This window comes from Aspergillus niger (assembly GCF_000002855.4).
Source record: "Aspergillus niger supercontig An06".
Lineage (NCBI taxonomy): Eukaryota > Fungi > Ascomycota > Eurotiomycetes > Eurotiales > Aspergillaceae > Aspergillus > Aspergillus niger.
In genome coordinates this window covers 31,825-49,543 of record NT_166522.1, presented here as the reverse complement: position 1 = coordinate 49,543, position 17,719 = coordinate 31,825, and the positions used below count along the sequence as shown (strand labels likewise).

General features: G+C 51.1%; 8 protein-coding genes across 8 annotated transcripts; 4 read left to right on the top strand and 4 right to left on the bottom strand.

Annotated features, from left to right (window-relative positions):
- Nucleotides 1-501: 501 nt before the first annotated feature.
- Nucleotides 502-1,771, top strand: An06g00210 (uncharacterized protein; the record flags this gene model as incomplete). Its single annotated transcript, XM_059747999.1, has 3 exons — nt 502-745; nt 798-1,122; nt 1,186-1,771. 3 exons carry the CDS (start codon nt 502-504, stop codon nt 1,769-1,771), a joined length of 1,155 nt encoding a protein of 384 aa, XP_059603766.1.
- Nucleotides 1,772-2,580: 809 nt separating this feature from the next.
- On the top strand, nt 2,581-3,701 carry An06g00200 (hypothetical protein; the record flags this gene model as incomplete). The annotated part of the gene is made up of 2 exons (XM_059747998.1): nt 2,581-2,779; nt 2,872-3,701. 2 exons carry the CDS (start codon nt 2,581-2,583, stop codon nt 3,699-3,701), a joined length of 1,029 nt encoding a protein of 342 aa, XP_059603765.1.
- Nucleotides 3,702-4,721: 1,020 nt separating this feature from the next.
- An06g00190 (uncharacterized protein) lies at nt 4,722-6,722 on the bottom strand (the record flags this gene model as incomplete). The annotated part of the gene is made up of 5 exons (XM_001390810.3): nt 4,722-5,073; nt 5,130-5,433; nt 5,492-5,585; nt 5,636-5,777; nt 5,827-6,722. 5 exons carry the CDS (start codon nt 6,720-6,722, stop codon nt 4,722-4,724), a joined length of 1,788 nt encoding a protein of 595 aa, XP_001390847.1.
- A 903-nt stretch (nt 6,723-7,625) lies between these two features.
- On the bottom strand, nt 7,626-8,271 carry An06g00180 (hypothetical protein; the record flags this gene model as incomplete). Its single annotated transcript, XM_059747997.1, has 6 exons — nt 7,626-7,641; nt 7,718-7,764; nt 7,803-7,907; nt 7,947-8,035; nt 8,068-8,128; nt 8,203-8,271. The coding sequence occupies 6 exons, from the start codon at nt 8,269-8,271 to the stop codon at nt 7,626-7,628; spliced, it is 387 nt and encodes a 128-aa protein (XP_059603764.1).
- Nucleotides 8,272-9,272: 1,001 nt separating this feature from the next.
- Nucleotides 9,273-10,886, bottom strand: aglA (alpha-galactosidase aglA-Aspergillus niger; the record flags this gene model as incomplete). The annotated part of the gene is made up of 1 exon (XM_001390808.1): nt 9,273-10,886. One exon carries the CDS (start codon nt 10,884-10,886, stop codon nt 9,273-9,275), a length of 1,614 nt encoding a protein of 537 aa, XP_001390845.1.
- A 2,151-nt stretch (nt 10,887-13,037) lies between these two features.
- On the top strand, nt 13,038-13,656 carry An06g00160 (uncharacterized protein; the record flags this gene model as incomplete). Its single annotated transcript, XM_001390807.3, has 3 exons — nt 13,038-13,152; nt 13,206-13,256; nt 13,334-13,656. 3 exons carry the CDS (start codon nt 13,038-13,040, stop codon nt 13,654-13,656), a joined length of 489 nt encoding a protein of 162 aa, XP_001390844.1.
- A 405-nt stretch (nt 13,657-14,061) lies between these two features.
- An06g00150 (uncharacterized protein) lies at nt 14,062-15,836 on the bottom strand (the record flags this gene model as incomplete). The annotated part of the gene is made up of 2 exons (XM_059747996.1): nt 14,062-15,337; nt 15,397-15,836. 2 exons carry the CDS (start codon nt 15,834-15,836, stop codon nt 14,062-14,064), a joined length of 1,716 nt encoding a protein of 571 aa, XP_059603763.1.
- A 796-nt stretch (nt 15,837-16,632) lies between these two features.
- Nucleotides 16,633-16,970, top strand: An06g00140 (hypothetical protein; the record flags this gene model as incomplete). Its single annotated transcript, XM_059747995.1, has 2 exons — nt 16,633-16,663; nt 16,864-16,970. The coding sequence occupies 2 exons, from the start codon at nt 16,633-16,635 to the stop codon at nt 16,968-16,970; spliced, it is 138 nt and encodes a 45-aa protein (XP_059603762.1).
- Between the last annotated feature and the right edge of the window lie 749 nt (nt 16,971-17,719).

Genomic DNA, 17,719 nt, shown 5'->3' with positions numbered 1-17,719 from the left:
CATCCAGAATCGGCGGAAGCAACAGCCAAGGCGCGAAGACTACCCCAGACCCGTGGACGCTGTCTGGAACCCTGATTTGATAACGTCAGACGCTCCATGTGTACTAATTGCACCGCAATGATTCGTGTTGCCTGTCGATCATCCACCTTCCAGGGTCAAGTTCCCTGAGCTTCTATCCTCCGCTGCGGATCCACGTACGCGGCGCCAAGAAGCTGCCATTGCCCAGCCGGCATCTCGGAACTTCCTCTAGGGCTTCCAAGTGCCGTCAGGGTACGTGATGACGAGTCCCTAGTTATTCGAGATATCAGAAAGATTCACTAGGGACCGAGTACGGCTCACAGGGTAGCCCGACGGCCACGCCAGTATGGGACTGGATGACGCGGCTATAGAAGAGGCATCAACAATGTTGAGCATATAAAACCAAACCCTCAGCCACGACTTGGAGGTGCATCAATAGCACGATCACAGCTCAATCATCTTGATCATTCAAGCAGCTTCATCATGCATTTCTCCAAGCTCCTCACTCTCACCGCAGCCACTCTGGCCTTCGCCCACCCCGGCGAGAAACATGACCATGAGGCCGTCAAGCGGGAGATTCGCCTTCGTGATGCCCTCGCTGAGCAGGCTAGACACGGAGTCAACGCTTGCTCCAACAGCCAGCAGGCTAGACAGGTCCAGCAGCGCTCCGTCTCTCGCCGTGCCAACACTGCCCGTGAGCTGCGCTCCAAGCGGGGTGTGACTGCTGGTAAGCAGGCCTGAACGGGCAAACCGTGATTGCATCGTCTAACCATAGATAGCTCCCCACAAGTTCCGCCGTAACCTCGCTGCCCTCGAGAAGTGGGAAGCCATCAACCACAACAAGACCGGCATCCTTGACTACTCCCCTCAGACCTCTGAGGCCGACATCTTCGGCGCCAACACCAGCTCCATCCTCACTCCCACCATCACTGATGGCCCCTACTACGTCTGGGGAGAAGTGATCCGTCAGAACGTCAAGGAAGACAAGTACTGTGATGGTGTCGACCTCTTCCTCGAGGTGCAGTACATCGATGTCAACACTTGCCTGCCTGTGCAGGGTGCTCTGGTCGACATCTGGAACGCCAACGCGACCGGTGTTTACAGGTATGGTTCTGCTCTCGTCGTATTATTTGACCATAGCTAAGTATGTAGTGGTATCTCCACCAGTGGCAACTACGCCGCCGACGGCTGGGACTCGACCTTCCTCCGCGGTATCCAGGAGACCGATGAGGATGGTGTTGTCACCTTCCAGACCATCTTCCCCGGTCACTACGACGGCCGCGCCATCCACACCCACCTGCTGACTCACCTCAACTCGACCATCAACCGTAACAATGGCACCCTTCAAGTGGGCACCGGCAGCGTCGCCCACATTGGCCAGCTCTTCTGGAACGAGGTCCTGCGCACCGCCGTTGAGAACACCTATCCCTACACCACCAACACCCAGGACATTACCAGCAATGCCGACGATATGTGGAGTGTCGAGCAGGCCACCAGCGCCTACGACCCCTTCCCGGAGTTCCTGTACCTCGGTGACCGCATCGAGGACGGCTTGTTCGCCTGGATCCAGATCGGTATCAACACTACTGCCGACTACACCGACAACTCCTACTACAGCATTGCCGCGTACTACGATGAGACCGGTGGTCACGAGAACACGGAGAGCTCTGCCATGGGTGGCGGTGGTGGTTCTGGTGGTGGTGCTCCTTCCGGCTCCATGTCCGGTGCTATCCCCTCTTCTACCAGTGCTTAAGAGGTGTAAAGGTTGCTGAGGGTGCTTTCAGGGGACGAGGTTTACTTTCTACTGTAATAACATTTTTCTCATATATGTATTGGGTAGTTAGACAATAGACTTCTTACTGGTCTCGAATCAATACTTCACTGGCCTGTCGATTCAACGTTTTAGCATCAAATAGGTTTCTTGACTAATGATGTAAAGATCGTTCTATACTATGTAGCACACAGTGTGGATCGCATTATGTTGACCCGACATGCGCCTTTCACCGAGACTTGCATCGGTTAGAGTGAGCCCGGAACTCTGGCCCGCCGCCGAAAGAACAACCAAAGCGCGCCTTGACCCTGACCAGCTGCTCCATCCGACCGACTATCAACAGCTGCTGTGCAACGTCAACGCTCAGACCCGTGGATATTACATCGAATCCTGTCAATTCATTTCCTAGCCACGTCTGCTAAGCTTTTGGGCCAGTAAGCACTATTATGCTAGCCAAAGCTTGGATGAGACGCACCATGGCCGAGTTGCTGCACAGGGAGCAGCCAACAAGCAGGAAAATCCCTCAGATCCTTGTCCAGCCCTGTTCAGCCCTATCGGGAGGGCAGATGCATCCCTGTTAGGGGGCCAGACGGGCTGATAGCGTCATTTCGCCCTGCACAATGACCTACTCAACTGCGAGTGTCCATGTCTCGAAGAGTAATTACCTCTGTTGCCTGCTCAGCTGATTCCTGCTAGGCTAGCTCGGTGTGGTGGATTTTCCTACTTTTCTCCACAACCATCCACTTTTCATGGGGAATAATGGTCAGACTGTTATTCTTATTTCACCCAATATGGCACCAAGTCTTCGCATTGAGGTCAATCAACAGTCGCATCAAAATCCTACATCCCCAGATTATGAAGGAGTGAATATAGCAAGTCGCAGCCATGTTATCACGGATGGTCACCTTGACGGAAATGTTATTATCTTCATGCCAGGCAACGAGACTGCCAATTCATCGCAACAATATCTCGTTGAGGTTACCTTCGAAGGTAATCTCCCTACCAAAGAAACTCTTCTCCGGTTCTAAACCGCTGCATCAGGCCATTTATCTGCAGCAATCAACTTGAATATTTCAACACAGCTACTGCGACTGGCAAAAAACATCACTGTACAATATCCCTCCTGCTCTCTCCGACAAGGTTTTTATTAACTTACCCTCAGCTCCTCCGAGCATCCGATGTGCGCGAACTATCACAACAATCCACCACCAACACATCCTCACGCACAATCCTACATCCATTCCACTTCACCATCCCCCAAACCGCCAACTTTGTCACTTCCGACCAAAATGCCTCCACAACAACCTTACCGCCATCGCTCTCCTTCAAACCCATGCCAGTCTACAACTCCAACGATCTCATCCTACGCGGACAAGGCCGCATAGAATACTTTCTCAAAGCCCGACTCTTCGACCACGGGAATTGCATCGCCGAAAACGAAGCGCCAGTAACGTTCGCTCCAGCCCGCGAATGTCCTCCTCCCATTTGCATCTCCGACTTTCCCGGCGAGTACACCCTCGCGTCGTCACGACGTGTGCGCGATCGTTTACATCACCGTGATTTATACTATCTGTCCGTTCAGACGGGGGAACCTGCTCCACTGTATCTAGGTCGCTCGACCATGGTATCTACGGTAGTTCCGTTAAAATGGAACTATCGCTGTTTGGTTCCGTCGCAACAGCACGCAAATGTTCCCGACATATATGCCACCATCCAGACGTCACTTCGCGCGACGACATTTGTTTCTGTTTCTCCTCAAGATCGGATTCCATTAGAGGAGGACGCTAACAAGCTGTTGGACTTTAAGCTTGTTGCGAATACAACGGGGACTAGTCTCACGCAGGCGCGGAAGTTGCGCATTGCATCGTGGGGGAATCTGGATGGTGGAGGGCCTTATGGAACGCGTATGTAGCGCACTCTGTCGGCGTATAGTTGTTCAATCGCTAACATTTGCGAAACTAATAAAAAGAACAAACAACAACATACCAAGCAATCACACCTCTGATTCTCAACTTCGACGCCCGCGATTACCTCCCTCCTACATTTCACCATCCGTACATCTCCCGACGGTACAGCCTCTCTATCTCCGTTTCGGTCGATGTCGATAACTCAAGGCATGCGAGTTTGCGATTGCGGGTTCCCGTGCAGGTGTCATATGAACGGGGCGAGTGTCCGATGGAGTGGAGGGAAGACGAGTCATTTCGACCAGATTCTGGCATTCTTCCTCCTTATATCAAATGACGACTAGCTATTCGAGGTATATTCAAAATGAAAACTATAATGACATCCAAAGTGAGCCTCACACGATTGTGTGCGAAACTACTTTGCACTAGTATCGCGGAATTGGATGGTCCTTGTGCATTGAGTTGCAGATATAGTGTGTAGCCCATCAAACTAGCAGAGACATCCCAGGTAGATATGGATACCAGCAGCAACGGACGAATAGCATCAATCACCTACGCATGAAGCATGTGTTGTAGGGTGATCCCGGAAATTCACAACTGGCCCTACGGCTAATCGGCAACGGCGTGGCCATTGCACCATCGCATCGCTCAGCCCTATGCCGTGCTAGAAGCGGGGTAAGTTAAGTGATTGGATCGGTTTCTCTATGCCCCTGTCGGGCTTAATTTCGGGGGTTTCACGGAGTAATTATGCATGTCGTCCTTACTAGCCACTAATAGTGGGTTGTTGGGGTCTTCTGACTGGTGTCCGTAGACGGTCGCGTTGAGGCGGGGTGGGGAAGCATGTATCTCTAGAAAGAAGGGAAGCGGTCATAACAATGGGAGGAACCTCTGAGGTCCTTACCGTATGAAGGTGCTCGTTTAATGAGAAAATGAACTGTCCATGTATATGACGCACAGTCTAAACCATTCTCTCTCACATAATATCACATATCACATACATAATCTCATACCATATATATAGTATACATCTACAACGACAGCACCAACTGCCTCAACTTCTCAAAGTCAGGAAGTCCCAATCCAGTCACCGGATCCCATCCGACCGTGGCATTCCAGTGCGCCCACGGGATAATGCCCGCGCCGGCAACAGTCTCATCATTCTGCGGATCAATGCCATTGCATCCGATCGACTGGCCCCCCGTCACATCAGTCAACGCTCTGTACCCCTTGCTATAGAGCAGGGGGTTCAAGAAACCCAGCGTGGACTTGCCCGCCCGCAGACGAGCATCGTTCAGCATGCCCACTAGCGCAGAGAAAAGGGGACACGCGGCTGAGGTACCGCCGGAGCCGTAGCGGGCGCCGTAGAAGATAACCTCATATCTGCAGATGTCATTAGACCCTATTTCGTATTATCATGATGCTGGGAATGGACTCACGAAGGCTCAAAGCTATGGGCAGCAACGTCAGGAAATCCGCGACCGCTAAAGTTGGCGAATTGCGAGTAGTACTGCTTGGTCTCGTTGGTGATGTGGTGCGCCAGGTAGTTCTGCACAGCTTCCTTCTGGAACCACGCCCGCTCGAAGTAGTTGCTGAATCCGCCGGAACTGGCTTCCCAGGCGATTTCGGGGGCATAGGACATTGTTCCTCCCACGGCAGTCACGTAGGGACAGGTGGCCGGGAAGATGGGGTTGAATTGGGTTCGGTTGGTGCCGTCGGTGGTTCGGCAGCCAGATCCGATACCTGTGCTGCTGTTAGGGTATTTTCGATGCAAGGAATAGGACAGGGGAAGTAAGTGTACCTTCGTCACCGGACGACTCGAGGACACTGATGCCGCGCAGGCCAACAAGTCCGATCAGGTTGCAGACTCGCTTGGCGTAGTACTCTGGAACGGTCTGGTCCGGTTAGTATCTACATACAGGGAAGGGGGAATGTGGGGTCGTACCTGTTCGTCGTCACCATAGGAGTTGGAAATCACTTGGGGCAGAGCCGAGTTGGGCTTGGAGAGAAGGTACTCATAGTACTGGAGGTAAGGCTCGTTCTCGTTGTCGGCGGCACTCGGCTCATCGGGGTCGGGAATGAAAGGACTACACAATTAGCTTCGATTCAAGCTCTGTCTAGGAATTCAATACTCACGGTTCGCCAGAAGTGATGAACTCAGTCACCGGGAGGGGATGAGCAACTCCGACGAGCAATTCCACATCGAGGTCCGCCTCGGTCAAGGAAGCCGTCGATTGATTCTGATCATTGACACCGCCGTTGACCAACTCCACGGAAAAGCTCTGGGAGGGCAGGTTAAACAGCTTCTCGAACTTGGCAAGGTCAGAATACGAGGCGGATTCGTTCAGGAAGCTGCCGAAGCCCAGCTTGCTGCCCGACGAGGCGCTGGGAGTGTAGTTGCCAAAATTGTACATCTCCTTCAGGCAGGACAGCGTGATGACATCGGCACAGGACGAGCTGTTGGAGCGTTTGGCCACATGGGTGTCAATCTTTTGCGCCCGCTGGTTCAGACCAGCAGTGGTCTTTTCCTTGCCGAAGAAGGTCGTTGGGGAGATGAGGTCGATTGAGTCGACCAGATCATCCGGGATGGAGTACTCTGTTGTGCGCAATCTCTGGGAAGAGCCGCTTTGGTAGTAGGCAAAGGTGGCGTTGAGAAGCTTGTTCACCTTATCGACCGTGGTCGCAAAGTTCACCAAGCTGCCCTGGCGGGAAATATGGGTGATGTTGGCGCTGCGCAGCCAGTTAATCACAGCCTTGTCGCTGGCCACCGGGAACAGCGTGTCGACATCCTCCTGGTCCAGCCACTGGCCGTATTGCGATTCGCCAGGTGTTGACAAGTCTTTCAGCTTGGATTCAAGCTGATCGAGGTTCTTGCGTGCCAGCGCGATCGACAAGCTTATCTGGTGGTCGGAGCCAGCATCTTCGACATGATGCCAGCCGGAGGGGACCGCGGCGAGCTTTTCATGGACAATCGCGTTGGTCGAGGCGGCCAGGGAGCACAGGAGTGCTGTGTAGAGACCGGAAGAACGCATGCTGGAGACCTTGAGAGGGACAACACACACAGAGTTCGAATTGTTCGCTAGGCAGGCGAGACGGACATTATAACTTTTCTGAGACAGCCAGAAGGAACGAGGGATTGGCCGCACTTGCTTATCGGACGAGACAATGGCATCATTGCATGTCTCCAACGGCTAGCAAGCTGGGTCAATTCGGACCGGCCGATACTGACAAAAGGCTGATTCGTCCAAAGATTCTGCAAATGCACCCCAGAACGACTGGCGTCGGCTGTTGTTGATAAGCAATGGGTCTCCAACCCTGATTCCCACCCGGAGTCCGACGGCGATCGCCGGGATCGCGTTGTTGCAATTTGCAACATGCTGCCTGCCAACCACGCAATGCCAATGCTATTCCCATATTATCCTGTAAGACAATTGATTAACTATTACTCAATATTATTCATAAGCACATTTCTCACTTTGGCAAGCTGCTTGGAGTATTGCCAATGCCTGACCAAAAATGCCGCGGCAGATGAAATCCTTCCTTTCTTTTTCTTCCCTAAGCGATGGCCCCAAATTAGCGCCGGCGAACAAGCATCGATGTCTCCAGATACATCCAAACTAAAACCCACTACTGTACCGTCGCATCCAATAGTCGCTTTCTGGCGCCGTGGGTCTGAACTCAGGTTACCAGCGGAGAATTCTCGCGGCTTCTCTCGGCTGCGTCCCTTTCCCCAACAATCGCTTCAGCTTACCGCTGTTGATGGCCTTCGCTCAACGTGGGGTGCCCAATCTATTGTCGGGAATTGCCGATACTAGGCTACATGCTCAGAATAATCGAATAGCAGTAGCAGCTGCCTTGCCCGAATTGGGGGAAATTTAATCACGCTGGAAGAGTAGCTGCCAATTTCCCCAAATCTGTCTTGTCTCATCACTAATTTATGTCGCATTTATACTGCTCAGCAATAGCAAGTCAATTTCATTCGCTACCTAGATAAGCATGCCCCCACAGTCATAATAGTATTGCGTACAGTCCATCCACAGACTCTTCAGACAAGTCTCGACCGCCCATCGTCCCCTAAGAAGGATAGCAATAAATGCTTCCACTTATCGTACCAAAGTTCTGAAAGAACCGGCTATTCTGATAGCAGTCGCTCCGGTATCCCACCGTGTCGTAGCTTCCGGTGCATGCGGTGTTTCTACGGAAGAATAATCGGTCAGCTAGATAGATCACATTGATTTCGAAGTTGGTCGTCATACCCAAATTGGCGACAGCCGACAGCAACGTTGAACTGGGTTGATCTGTTCATCTTGTGTTAAATCGGGCTCTGTAATACTGATTGTCGGAACTATATATACCCAGTTTGGTTCAAGGGGATACAGGTATCGGAGTAGATGGGCCTGGCGTCCACGGTGCAGACGCGGAACTCGCTCGTGGTGCCCTAGTAGGATTTCAATTAGATGATATATTGTCACTGAGGCATTATGAAGACTAATAGTGGGAAAGTAAGCATACAATCAGGGTCTTGTTCTGCGCCATCACCGCAGGGATCATCGTAAGCACGAGAGCCTTGAAAGAAACCATGGTGCCGTTACCGTTTCGGAGCGCGAATAATCAAGAGAGTAACTGTGGAGACTTGACTTCCTTGTGCTAGAGCTAGTTGAAGGTTAATGGGTTTTATAACGGCCGCTGTCAGGATCAAACCTGCCTACGGAGGAATCCCAGTATAGTACATTCCAATGACAGGCGCTGTCAAGGCCTTAGCTTACCGGAATGTTCACGTTACAACAATGCCATTGATATGTCCCAGTACATACTATTGAGGCGCATTCCTTGGACCTCAATAGGCTTTCCTACGCTAGCTATCACGTGTGAACCTTGAATGGTCGTTGGACTAACGGTTGGGAAGATACCCTGCATTGTGTGGAGCCATTGGTGGATATAGCGCCGAAGAATGCCGGGCTTTGCCGGCTTACTGTCCAGCCGTTCCAATCTCAATTGTGGATATGAAGGATATGATTGCACTGGAGTAACTCCAATATTGTCCAGAAGATTGACTGCGGGCAGCCTTGATCGTGCATTCAGTATGCACCTAAGACCATGAGGTTGTATGTTATTGCTGGGATCCCTTTGGACTGCACTTGAATATCTCAGATACGCACATATTTCAACGGAATGCTGGCCGATATAGATACAACGATACTCTGGTTATGTATAGATAGTAAATTCGAAATTCCAACACATTCCAGCTGCCTTTTATGGTCCCAATGCTTGGCGAACCGGGGGGAAAATGGCCAGGATTTGAGCCCCTCGAGGTTAACGAAGACTGAGGCATAATACGCCATATATGCGGCCCTCATCGATCAACATTGCAATTACCTACTTAGAGCACGTCAAATCTAGACCAAGCTGGAGGGGCTCCAAAATATGACTGTTTAAGGAAATTCATATAATCAAAGTCAAATATATATGATGTCCCTAATGATTGCCTTGATAATGATATCATCCAAATTTATTCTGGTCAGCCAGACCCCAACATTGATCCACATATGCTGCTACTCTGCCCATGCTTTCTAACTTATCCCCTACGACAACTGAACGCCACTTGGGAGACCAAATACCTGGCCATCCCTCTCATAAAGACACGACTTCATCTGCACTGATCCCTCAGTCAGGCAACCATCTGTCTTCGCATTCTTTAAATTTCCCGTGACTGCATACGTCCAGTTCTGGCCGTCGCTATCCGTGCTGTCACATGCTTGCAGCTTAACTGAGTTTCCATCAGCAGCCAAGCATTGTGTGGTCTGCGATACTGGACGAATGACTCCTGACAGTGTCACCTGCCAGATCTGAGAGGTCTCTCCATTGCAGGACTGAAATGCGACTGAAGAATTTGAGGCAGCGGTCAGACAATTGCCCGATGCTGTGTTGAAGACAAGTCCCGTTGGCACTACCGAGGAACAACCCTGCGGAAGACCGAGCCGGAAGACTGCTGTCGCATGGCTGGCTAGTTCAATCTTTATATGGTCGCTGATCTTCTGGGTCTTGCCATCCCAGAGATCCTCGGCCGTGTATGTACAGTCAGTCTCTGTAAGACCCAACCATTGTACGGGAATGTCCCTCGTTACAGTTGTGTTTCCCTTATTAAGCACCGTCAGCAGCCTGTCGCCGTTTGCCAGATTACGCGTCAATATATCCAGTGTGTTATCGCGGCTCGCAAACGTGGCCTGCTGCGCCAGGGGATCCTGATTCACCGCAATCAATGCCTCGTTCGTCAAGAAGGCAATCTCATCCTTCGAAAGTGCAGGTATATAAGCACTGATAATAAGTGGAGCCGAGAAAGAAGCCCACAGTGCAAAATGCGATCGCTTTTCATCCGCCGTCAGGCCAGGATGATCCGGGATCAGAAAATCAGGATCATTGAAATACCCCGGTCGCTGGTAGCGCGCAAGAAGAGTGTTGTAGTTGTAGTTATTCATAATGCTGTCCCATGCGCTACCTGCTCCACTGTACACCAGGATATCGGTAGAATGGCGGGCCAGCTCCCCGTAGATCGGGACCCAGTCCATCACGGTGTACCAGTCTGTGTTGTTGTCTGTGCCCGCGAAGTATGCCGGGGCTGACTCGGAGAAGATCAGTGGGTGCTGCATCTTGCTGAGGACTTGGTGCCAATGTCCGTAGCGTTGCTTGTATTCCTCCTCGAGTGTCCTACCTTGTGTTGCGTAGACATTGCAACCGTCGAGCTTGAGATAGTCAATCCCCCATAAAGCAAAGGTGTTGGCGTCCTGCTCCTCGTGGTTGTAGGATCCGGGGTATCCGCCACAAGTCATGTTGCCAGAATCTTCATAGATTCCAAAATGAAACCCTTTGGCTTTGACATATTGAGCTAGCCAAGGCAGGCCGTGTGGGAACTTAGTCGTGTTCCACTGTAGGGATCCATTGTCGGATCGCTGATAAGCCATCCAGCAATCATCCAGATTGATGCGATTGTAGCCTGCGTCCCGCAGACCGTTAGCAGCCATCGCATCGGCAGTCTCGGTAAACAGGGTCTCGTTGAGGTCGCACATGAAGCGGGCCCAATTGTTGAAACCCATGGGTGGTATTGGCAGGAGGCTGGACTGCTCGATGGAGCCGTAGACTTGCCAGGGGATGGCTGCTAGCGTGGCAGCCAGTAGTATACTCTTGGTTCCTTGGTTCATGATGCTCTCAAGTCCCTGTATCGCTCTACACCCTTCTTAATTGACCTATGTGAAGGTAAAAGTTCCGTCCAAGTCAAAGTCAAGTGACAACAGACATCACGGAAGAAGCGGACTCTTATGCAGGCCATCCCTTGCCGCAAATTGTCTGACGACCCTGATCTTCCCCGCTCGAGCAATCGGAGTGTTGGCACCTGCAGTCAAACCCTGGCGGCTTCTTGCATTGATGCCACGGTGCCATTGGAGCTGCAGCTCGCGGAGTCCGAGTCCAACCATCTGTGTTCGCTTATCTTCCCCGCATCAGAGGCCGACGGATCGGCCGGCTTTGCTTGAATTGTGACGGGCGGAGAACAAATGAGGCGGCCATTATCGTGCATGGAGTACAATTCGGAGGAGCATGGTGTGTAGGTTACATTCATCTGTGATTGTGTGTGTTCCTGGTGTTTCATCGGCCATTGTGAATTATTTCGGTTTGATCCTTCCTGAGATAGGCGTCTGCACACAACTTGACACCGATGGAATAGCCGAGGCCAAGTACCGGTGGAAGCAGGGGTATGGTTTCATCCGCAATAGTTTCGTTTGTCAGTGCTGCGTAGACAATCAAGTCCTGGATTAAGAATTCAGTGTGTGCATTGTCTTCTCTGCTCGTCCTCAATCTCACCTATTAAGGCCCGTATCAATACGGACCACCTTTCATAACATGCCACGGTCGCCAGGTAATTCTATTCTTTCTTTATGCTGTTAGCATCTCAGAACGGCTAGTTTCTAGCTGTCGAGTGTGTATGCATGAGTTCAAGCTCGGTCTCGCCAGCCATGCTCGGATAATTACTCGGCTACGGACTATTAGCAATTGCTGCTCTGCATCCGTAGATGTCTCACTATCCTTTTGAAAGCCGAACACGCTCAGCTCGCCAATCCAAGCCAGTTCAGATTAGTTCATTTATCATCGCATCCCGGAGGACATCAGGGGGATCATCGCACCGTGAGTTGGAGACAATTTGGAGCTTGTCTCGGAAGCAACCCGACCGCCATTCTTAGCTTGCTGCAGAGTGAGCCAGCGCCCTGTATAGTGATTTTTTAATAAGACAATCATTATATTCTTTCGAAATTAGTCCTCTCTGAACTTGACAGTAAGCATCTCAGCCAAACTCCATTCGCCTCGGGAATTGCAGTCTATCCTCTCCACACCCGACATCGAAAGAAGAAGAAGTAGCAATAAATATAAGGGAAACCGTTTGTTCTGCATAAGCTGAGTATAATCAACTCCGATATCAGCAGACATAGCCTCACCTCACTCAGCCGCTTGTCTCAGCAGGCAAGACAAATCGCTGTCATCGATCGGCACCACACCCCACCACGGAGATATTACTCTGTAGGGACATGTTAACAATAGGAGAAGCCGATCGATTGGAGATGAGTGACCAGTTTTCAATAGCGTCACTGTCTCAGTATGGCAAGGTGCCCTTGGCATTGTGGAACCCTCCCATGCCGTCAGCCAGAATGCTGTATGGCTCATGAAGATTCCACTTTTCAGGAACAATTGGAACACTGCGGCGGAGTCCAGCCTTACCTACAACGCTATATCTCCATTGACTATTGATCATCGTCCATCTCGAGGATCTGTTTAAGGTTATTGACTGGAAGGGGCAAATATGGGGGGGGGGATCATCTGAAACACCGGGACGATCAACGGCCGAGCCCAGAATAGAAGCCGGTACAGATCCGTTGGCCTCCTGACGAAGTATTCCACGGTACTGTATGAGGTGCAAATACAACAGTTTGTTCAATCAATCCTCTCATGATGCTTTGCTGCTATTACCTGCCAGCGATAGCATAATTAGTGCCTCCCCCTCCGCAACCGCATGAGAATAAACCCGGGGAAACCGGCACACCACGCGGGACTCCAAGACATGTCTCACATAGTCCCGACGATCGATAACCCAGAACGACAGCAGTCTCCATCGGGAGTCCACCAGTCTCATCTTTGGGTCTGCGAGTGACCTCACTTGTCCCTAAGATGGACTTAACCTCCTCGCCCTCCGGGATATATAAACGCTGCTGAACACCTCCCATCTTGCCATCAATCACAACCACAATCCATCAAAACAATCATCCTCTGTGAAATACCACATTCAATCCCACTCTCCAGTCAAGATGAAGTTCTCCATCGTTGCTCTTGCCGGCCTTGTCAGCGCCGTCTCTGCTGCTTCTCTCCCCGCGCGCTTCTCCCTCATCGCCGACGACAACACCCCCGTCCTCACCGATGGCGGTACGCATTCCCTATCCGAACCCCCATCAACCGATATACTAATTGGATGACAGAGTTCGCCTATATCGGCAAGGACTCCTCTAAGAAAACCTCCAAGCTGATCCGTAAGCCTTTTCCTCTTCTTTCTCTTCTTCTTCCATAAACCCTCCTGTACGTATCCCACTAACGAACGAAATAACAGTCTCCTCCGGCGCCAACGGAGCCCTCACCTACCTCGCCAAGGGCGCCGTTCCCACCGCCTGGCAGAACCTGTACATCATCGAGAACAGCGTCTCGCCCATCTCCTTCACCACCCCTCACTCCGGTTCTGTCCCTAAGAACGCCAACACCACTGGCTTCGGCGTCGACGAGCAGGGCTACCTGACTCAGGGCGGCAGGGCCTGGTTCGCCGTTGATGGCTACGGCGATGTCCCCTCCAAGGAGGTCTACTGGTACGGTGCTCACAGCTCGGAGTACAAGGCTGCCAACCTGAAGGTTCAGGAGTGCACTACCGAGGAGTGCTAAATGGGTTAAGATCATAGCACACGCTTTGATTTGCAGATGTTGAGTGGATCGGGGATGAATATATGGACATAGTTAGTGTACTGGTAGTGTATAATATAAAGCTCTGAGCCTTGAGTATTATTTTCATCAGAGTCATGACATGGTGTAGATTATCGAGCCATAATGGGACAGCGGATATAGTCCACAAAAAGGGGAATTCTCCAGTTTGCCAAGCATGCTTTGAATCGCTAGGAAGTCTACCGAGAAGGGTTGATGTTACATTGTCACCTTATTAGAAAACACCATGTCCCGGTCATTTTATACTCTTCAATTACATTCATCATAATCATCATTACCTTCCCTTTTCACATATTATACACATTATTACTAGTATACAGGGTATATAAAATATCTCATCATACAGTATCATCCCACCACAGCCTTCAACTTGGCCCCTCCCGTCGTCGTCTCCAACCACACCTTCATCTTGCGCGATGCCTCCTCCATATGGGATAAGTCCGGACTGCGCTCGAACGCGTGTGGTGCCTCAACAGCCACATCCGAGAATAGCAACGCGAGCGGCGACGACTTCCAAATGAACTGGTTCCGGGTCCGGACTACCGTTGTGACGAGGAAGACAAGGGTCAGGACCATCAAGGCGATCGGAAGAATCATCCACGGCCACTTGACGTGCACGAAGGACTCAACGGTCCAGGTCGTGCCGTTTACTGACGCCTTGCACACGGCGTTGCGCGCGTGTGTTGTCAGCGCCCCTGCAAGTGATTGGAACATCGAGTTGATATCCGTGTAATTGCCCTCCACGCCATAGACGGCGTGCATGGTGTCTGAGGACCAGTCGGGCCGGTTGCTGACGGAGAGTGAACCCTTGCCTTTCAGCAGGGGCGTGAGGGAATTGGACATGGCGAGTCGGCTGAGCCAGCTCACGTTGTAGGTGCAGTCTGTGCGGTCGGAGCGCTGCGTGCCGTTCACGTAGCAGGTGTCGGGAGTGAGGGAGATGTCGCTGGTCACTGATGTGGCGGAGTAGTTTGAGGATGATGCTGTCGATATGAGGGTTTCGTTGTAGCGGCCCTTGTGGACCGAGGCTTCGTATGTCTTGACGCAGAAATAGAGGGCGCATTCGGTTGCGCTGATTTGTGGTGGCACGCCGTAGCCAGCGGCGCTGATGGCGGTGAAGTTCAGTATAACGGGCAAGTTCTCGGTGTTGAGTTTGACGAGGTTCAGGTTGTTGGTGGCGTTCATCAAATACATCATGCCCCAGGAGGTCTCGAAGCTGAATCCGTTGGGTAGGGTGTAATTGTAAGTGGCCATGGTACTGGTAACCGATGTTTTGTGCAGGGTGAGGCTGTCTGTGATGTTGGCGCAGCGACTGCAAAACCCTAGCGATTGATAAGGAGTGAAAGTACAGTTTCCTGTGGGACACGTCATGGTAACCGTGTTGCTGTCTGGGCCCTCACTTTGAAAAATACCGGTGTAGATGGCCCCGGTTGTGGATAGAGGAACCTTGTTCAGACCTGGCCCAGAGCCTTCGCCATAGTCGACATAGCTGCTTGTATTGCAGACTTGGATGGCGGAGGGATCGGGCGAGTGGACGGGCTGCGAGGTGATGTTGATGACTTGCTGGACAAACGGCGCAATGGCCGCGGCAACCACCATGATAAAGCATCCGATAGATACCAAGTGACTACTTACCTGTTAGAGCCATATTTTGTTGCAAGTTTAATCCTGGTGAGAGGGACATACTGAGGAAGAAAGCGGAAGAGAACAAATGTGGCGCTGAAAGCTCCACGACTGGCCGCGTCCAGTAGTGACAGGTCACTCAATTGGTTGCGCTCGTTGAACCAGGACCATTTCAACTGCGACAGTCCCTCGGTAATCGGGAAGATCATGGCCGCTTTCATTAGAGTCACCAGCACGGAGACCACAGCATTGAGAGTGATGCCGTATGGCCAGTCCGGCATGGGCCGGTTATCGTAGTTGTAGAGGACGATGATGATGGCGACCAGAGCCGTCACGGCAATGACACAGCTCAGGATCTCCCAGGTCCAGCCTGACAACCAGAATTTGGAGGTCTGATTCTGCAGAAGCAATGGTCTGGAGGTTGATAACGGTCGGGTCGAGGGTTCCTTTGGGTCCTCGATATTGCGATACCCCAAATCGTACTCGTCTTTGAGGGCCTTCATGGTGTCTGCTGGCCGGTTGGAGGAGCTGTCAGAGACACATCCGGCCTTTTTAGGAGGCGATGAAGAGTTCTCTCTCCATGTCAGGGAGAAGATATGATCAAGCTTTGCGTGATACTCCATCTGGGCGACGATGACTCCCCATTGAGGCAATCCCCGTAGGGACTTGGCAGCCCCAATCCAAGCTGAAAGGGAAGGCGGTGCGGTCAATTTGAAGGACTGTGAAACATTCCTTAACCACATGTGGTTTAGTCCAGGGGATCATCAGGCCCCATCCGGGTAACTGATCGCCCAGATCAGCGCTGATTGGCCAATAAACACCCGGCAGGGGGAACATTTCCTTGTTCGGTAAAATCGCCACAAACGGTCAGCTTCTCCAACGCTTATCGTTCCCGCATCTCCCTTCAAAGCCGAAAGGCTAACTGACTCGACTGACCCTAAAATGCAGTTTTCAATCGCGCGAGAAGAAGATCGACGTGGACTTGGGATGGCAATGTCTCACTCATGCGCAAAAGTTTTTCTTCAGAGGCCTCCATATTGGTGTCAAAGGCAATACCATCGGTGGTGCCAGCTCTTTGGTCCACCTAGCTTCTAGCACACCTTGCAAGCAAGCCATTGAACACTTGCCAGCTGGAAGGTCATAAAAGTGCAGCTTGTAGACTGGGAGCATCGAACAAAGTCGAGAGTTCTCTCTGCAGATCAGCACTAGGTCAATCCTCGACGGGAGACGGTTGTGGCTGATCTACAGTTCGAAATCTCGCTGCAGTAAACAAAGCTTGATCCGGCGGCACATGTCATAATGGCTGGCAATCTGCAAATCGGGCTAGAAAGTATGCAGACGGACGTTGAACCGAACATTGCATGCTATGTTGAATTCCCCGCCACCCCGGCCACACACTACTGACACTGTATGGTTGCTCGAGTGTGGGTGCGCCGCTCAATCAGCCATCATTTGAAATTCTTTGCAACCGTATGCCCGACTGACTTGGTGGACACTCTTTGCGTTCAGCACTATTGCTCTTAGACGTAGATATTGGAGGTAGAGAGAGGACACATGTCGGTCTTCTGCAGATGCTTGTATGGGCTGGCATGATGAATAGTGCATATATTCACGCCTCAGGCATCAACGCGATTTGAGTTTTCTAATATACACTGTACTGGTCAAATATGGTCATCTTCAAAATCCTGAGTAAACAGCCACTATTTTAAGGCCGTCATCTCAATTATATCACTCACCAGATCTACAACTTATTCTCCAACAAAGGCCATTTACTTCGAAGGATAACTATGTTGTGTCCGGGAAGTTGTGTAATAAACCTATTAGTCAGCAAAGTCCTTCTGAAATAGTTAACTAACTAGAGAAAATGCTTACTCCTCTCGTTGTCCGTCAGATTTGCGAAACATGCTTCTGTATGCCTAAGGCTTTGGTATGCAGTCATTCCAAGGGTACCTAGTTGGGTTCCGTTTCTTGGAACAGGGCCTGTGCTCAAAAGATGTCAGGCTGCTTTCGCTGAAAGGACCTGCAATGATCGTCAGCTAGAAAACATCAGGGGGACAGGACAACGTATTTATAGGTTTGAGGCTTGCTTGGTCTTGGGTGGTTTACAAGTATACCATCAGTTTTGAGCCTGTATATGGAAAAGTGAATGGGTATATCACAGCATACCTGCGCAAAAAAGAGGAGGCTTTCATCATCGTGGGCTTACCGCATTAAATTGAACGCCAGGTAAATCGATCGGCTCATCTTTGTTAGCCTCAAATAGTTGAGCAACTGTGACAAGTCGTTTTACATACATCCAAAAATACAATTTATTCGGGCAATGACTCTCATTCCCTACACTTAAGTCATATCAATATCAAAGATCGGTATACTTATACTGGATTGT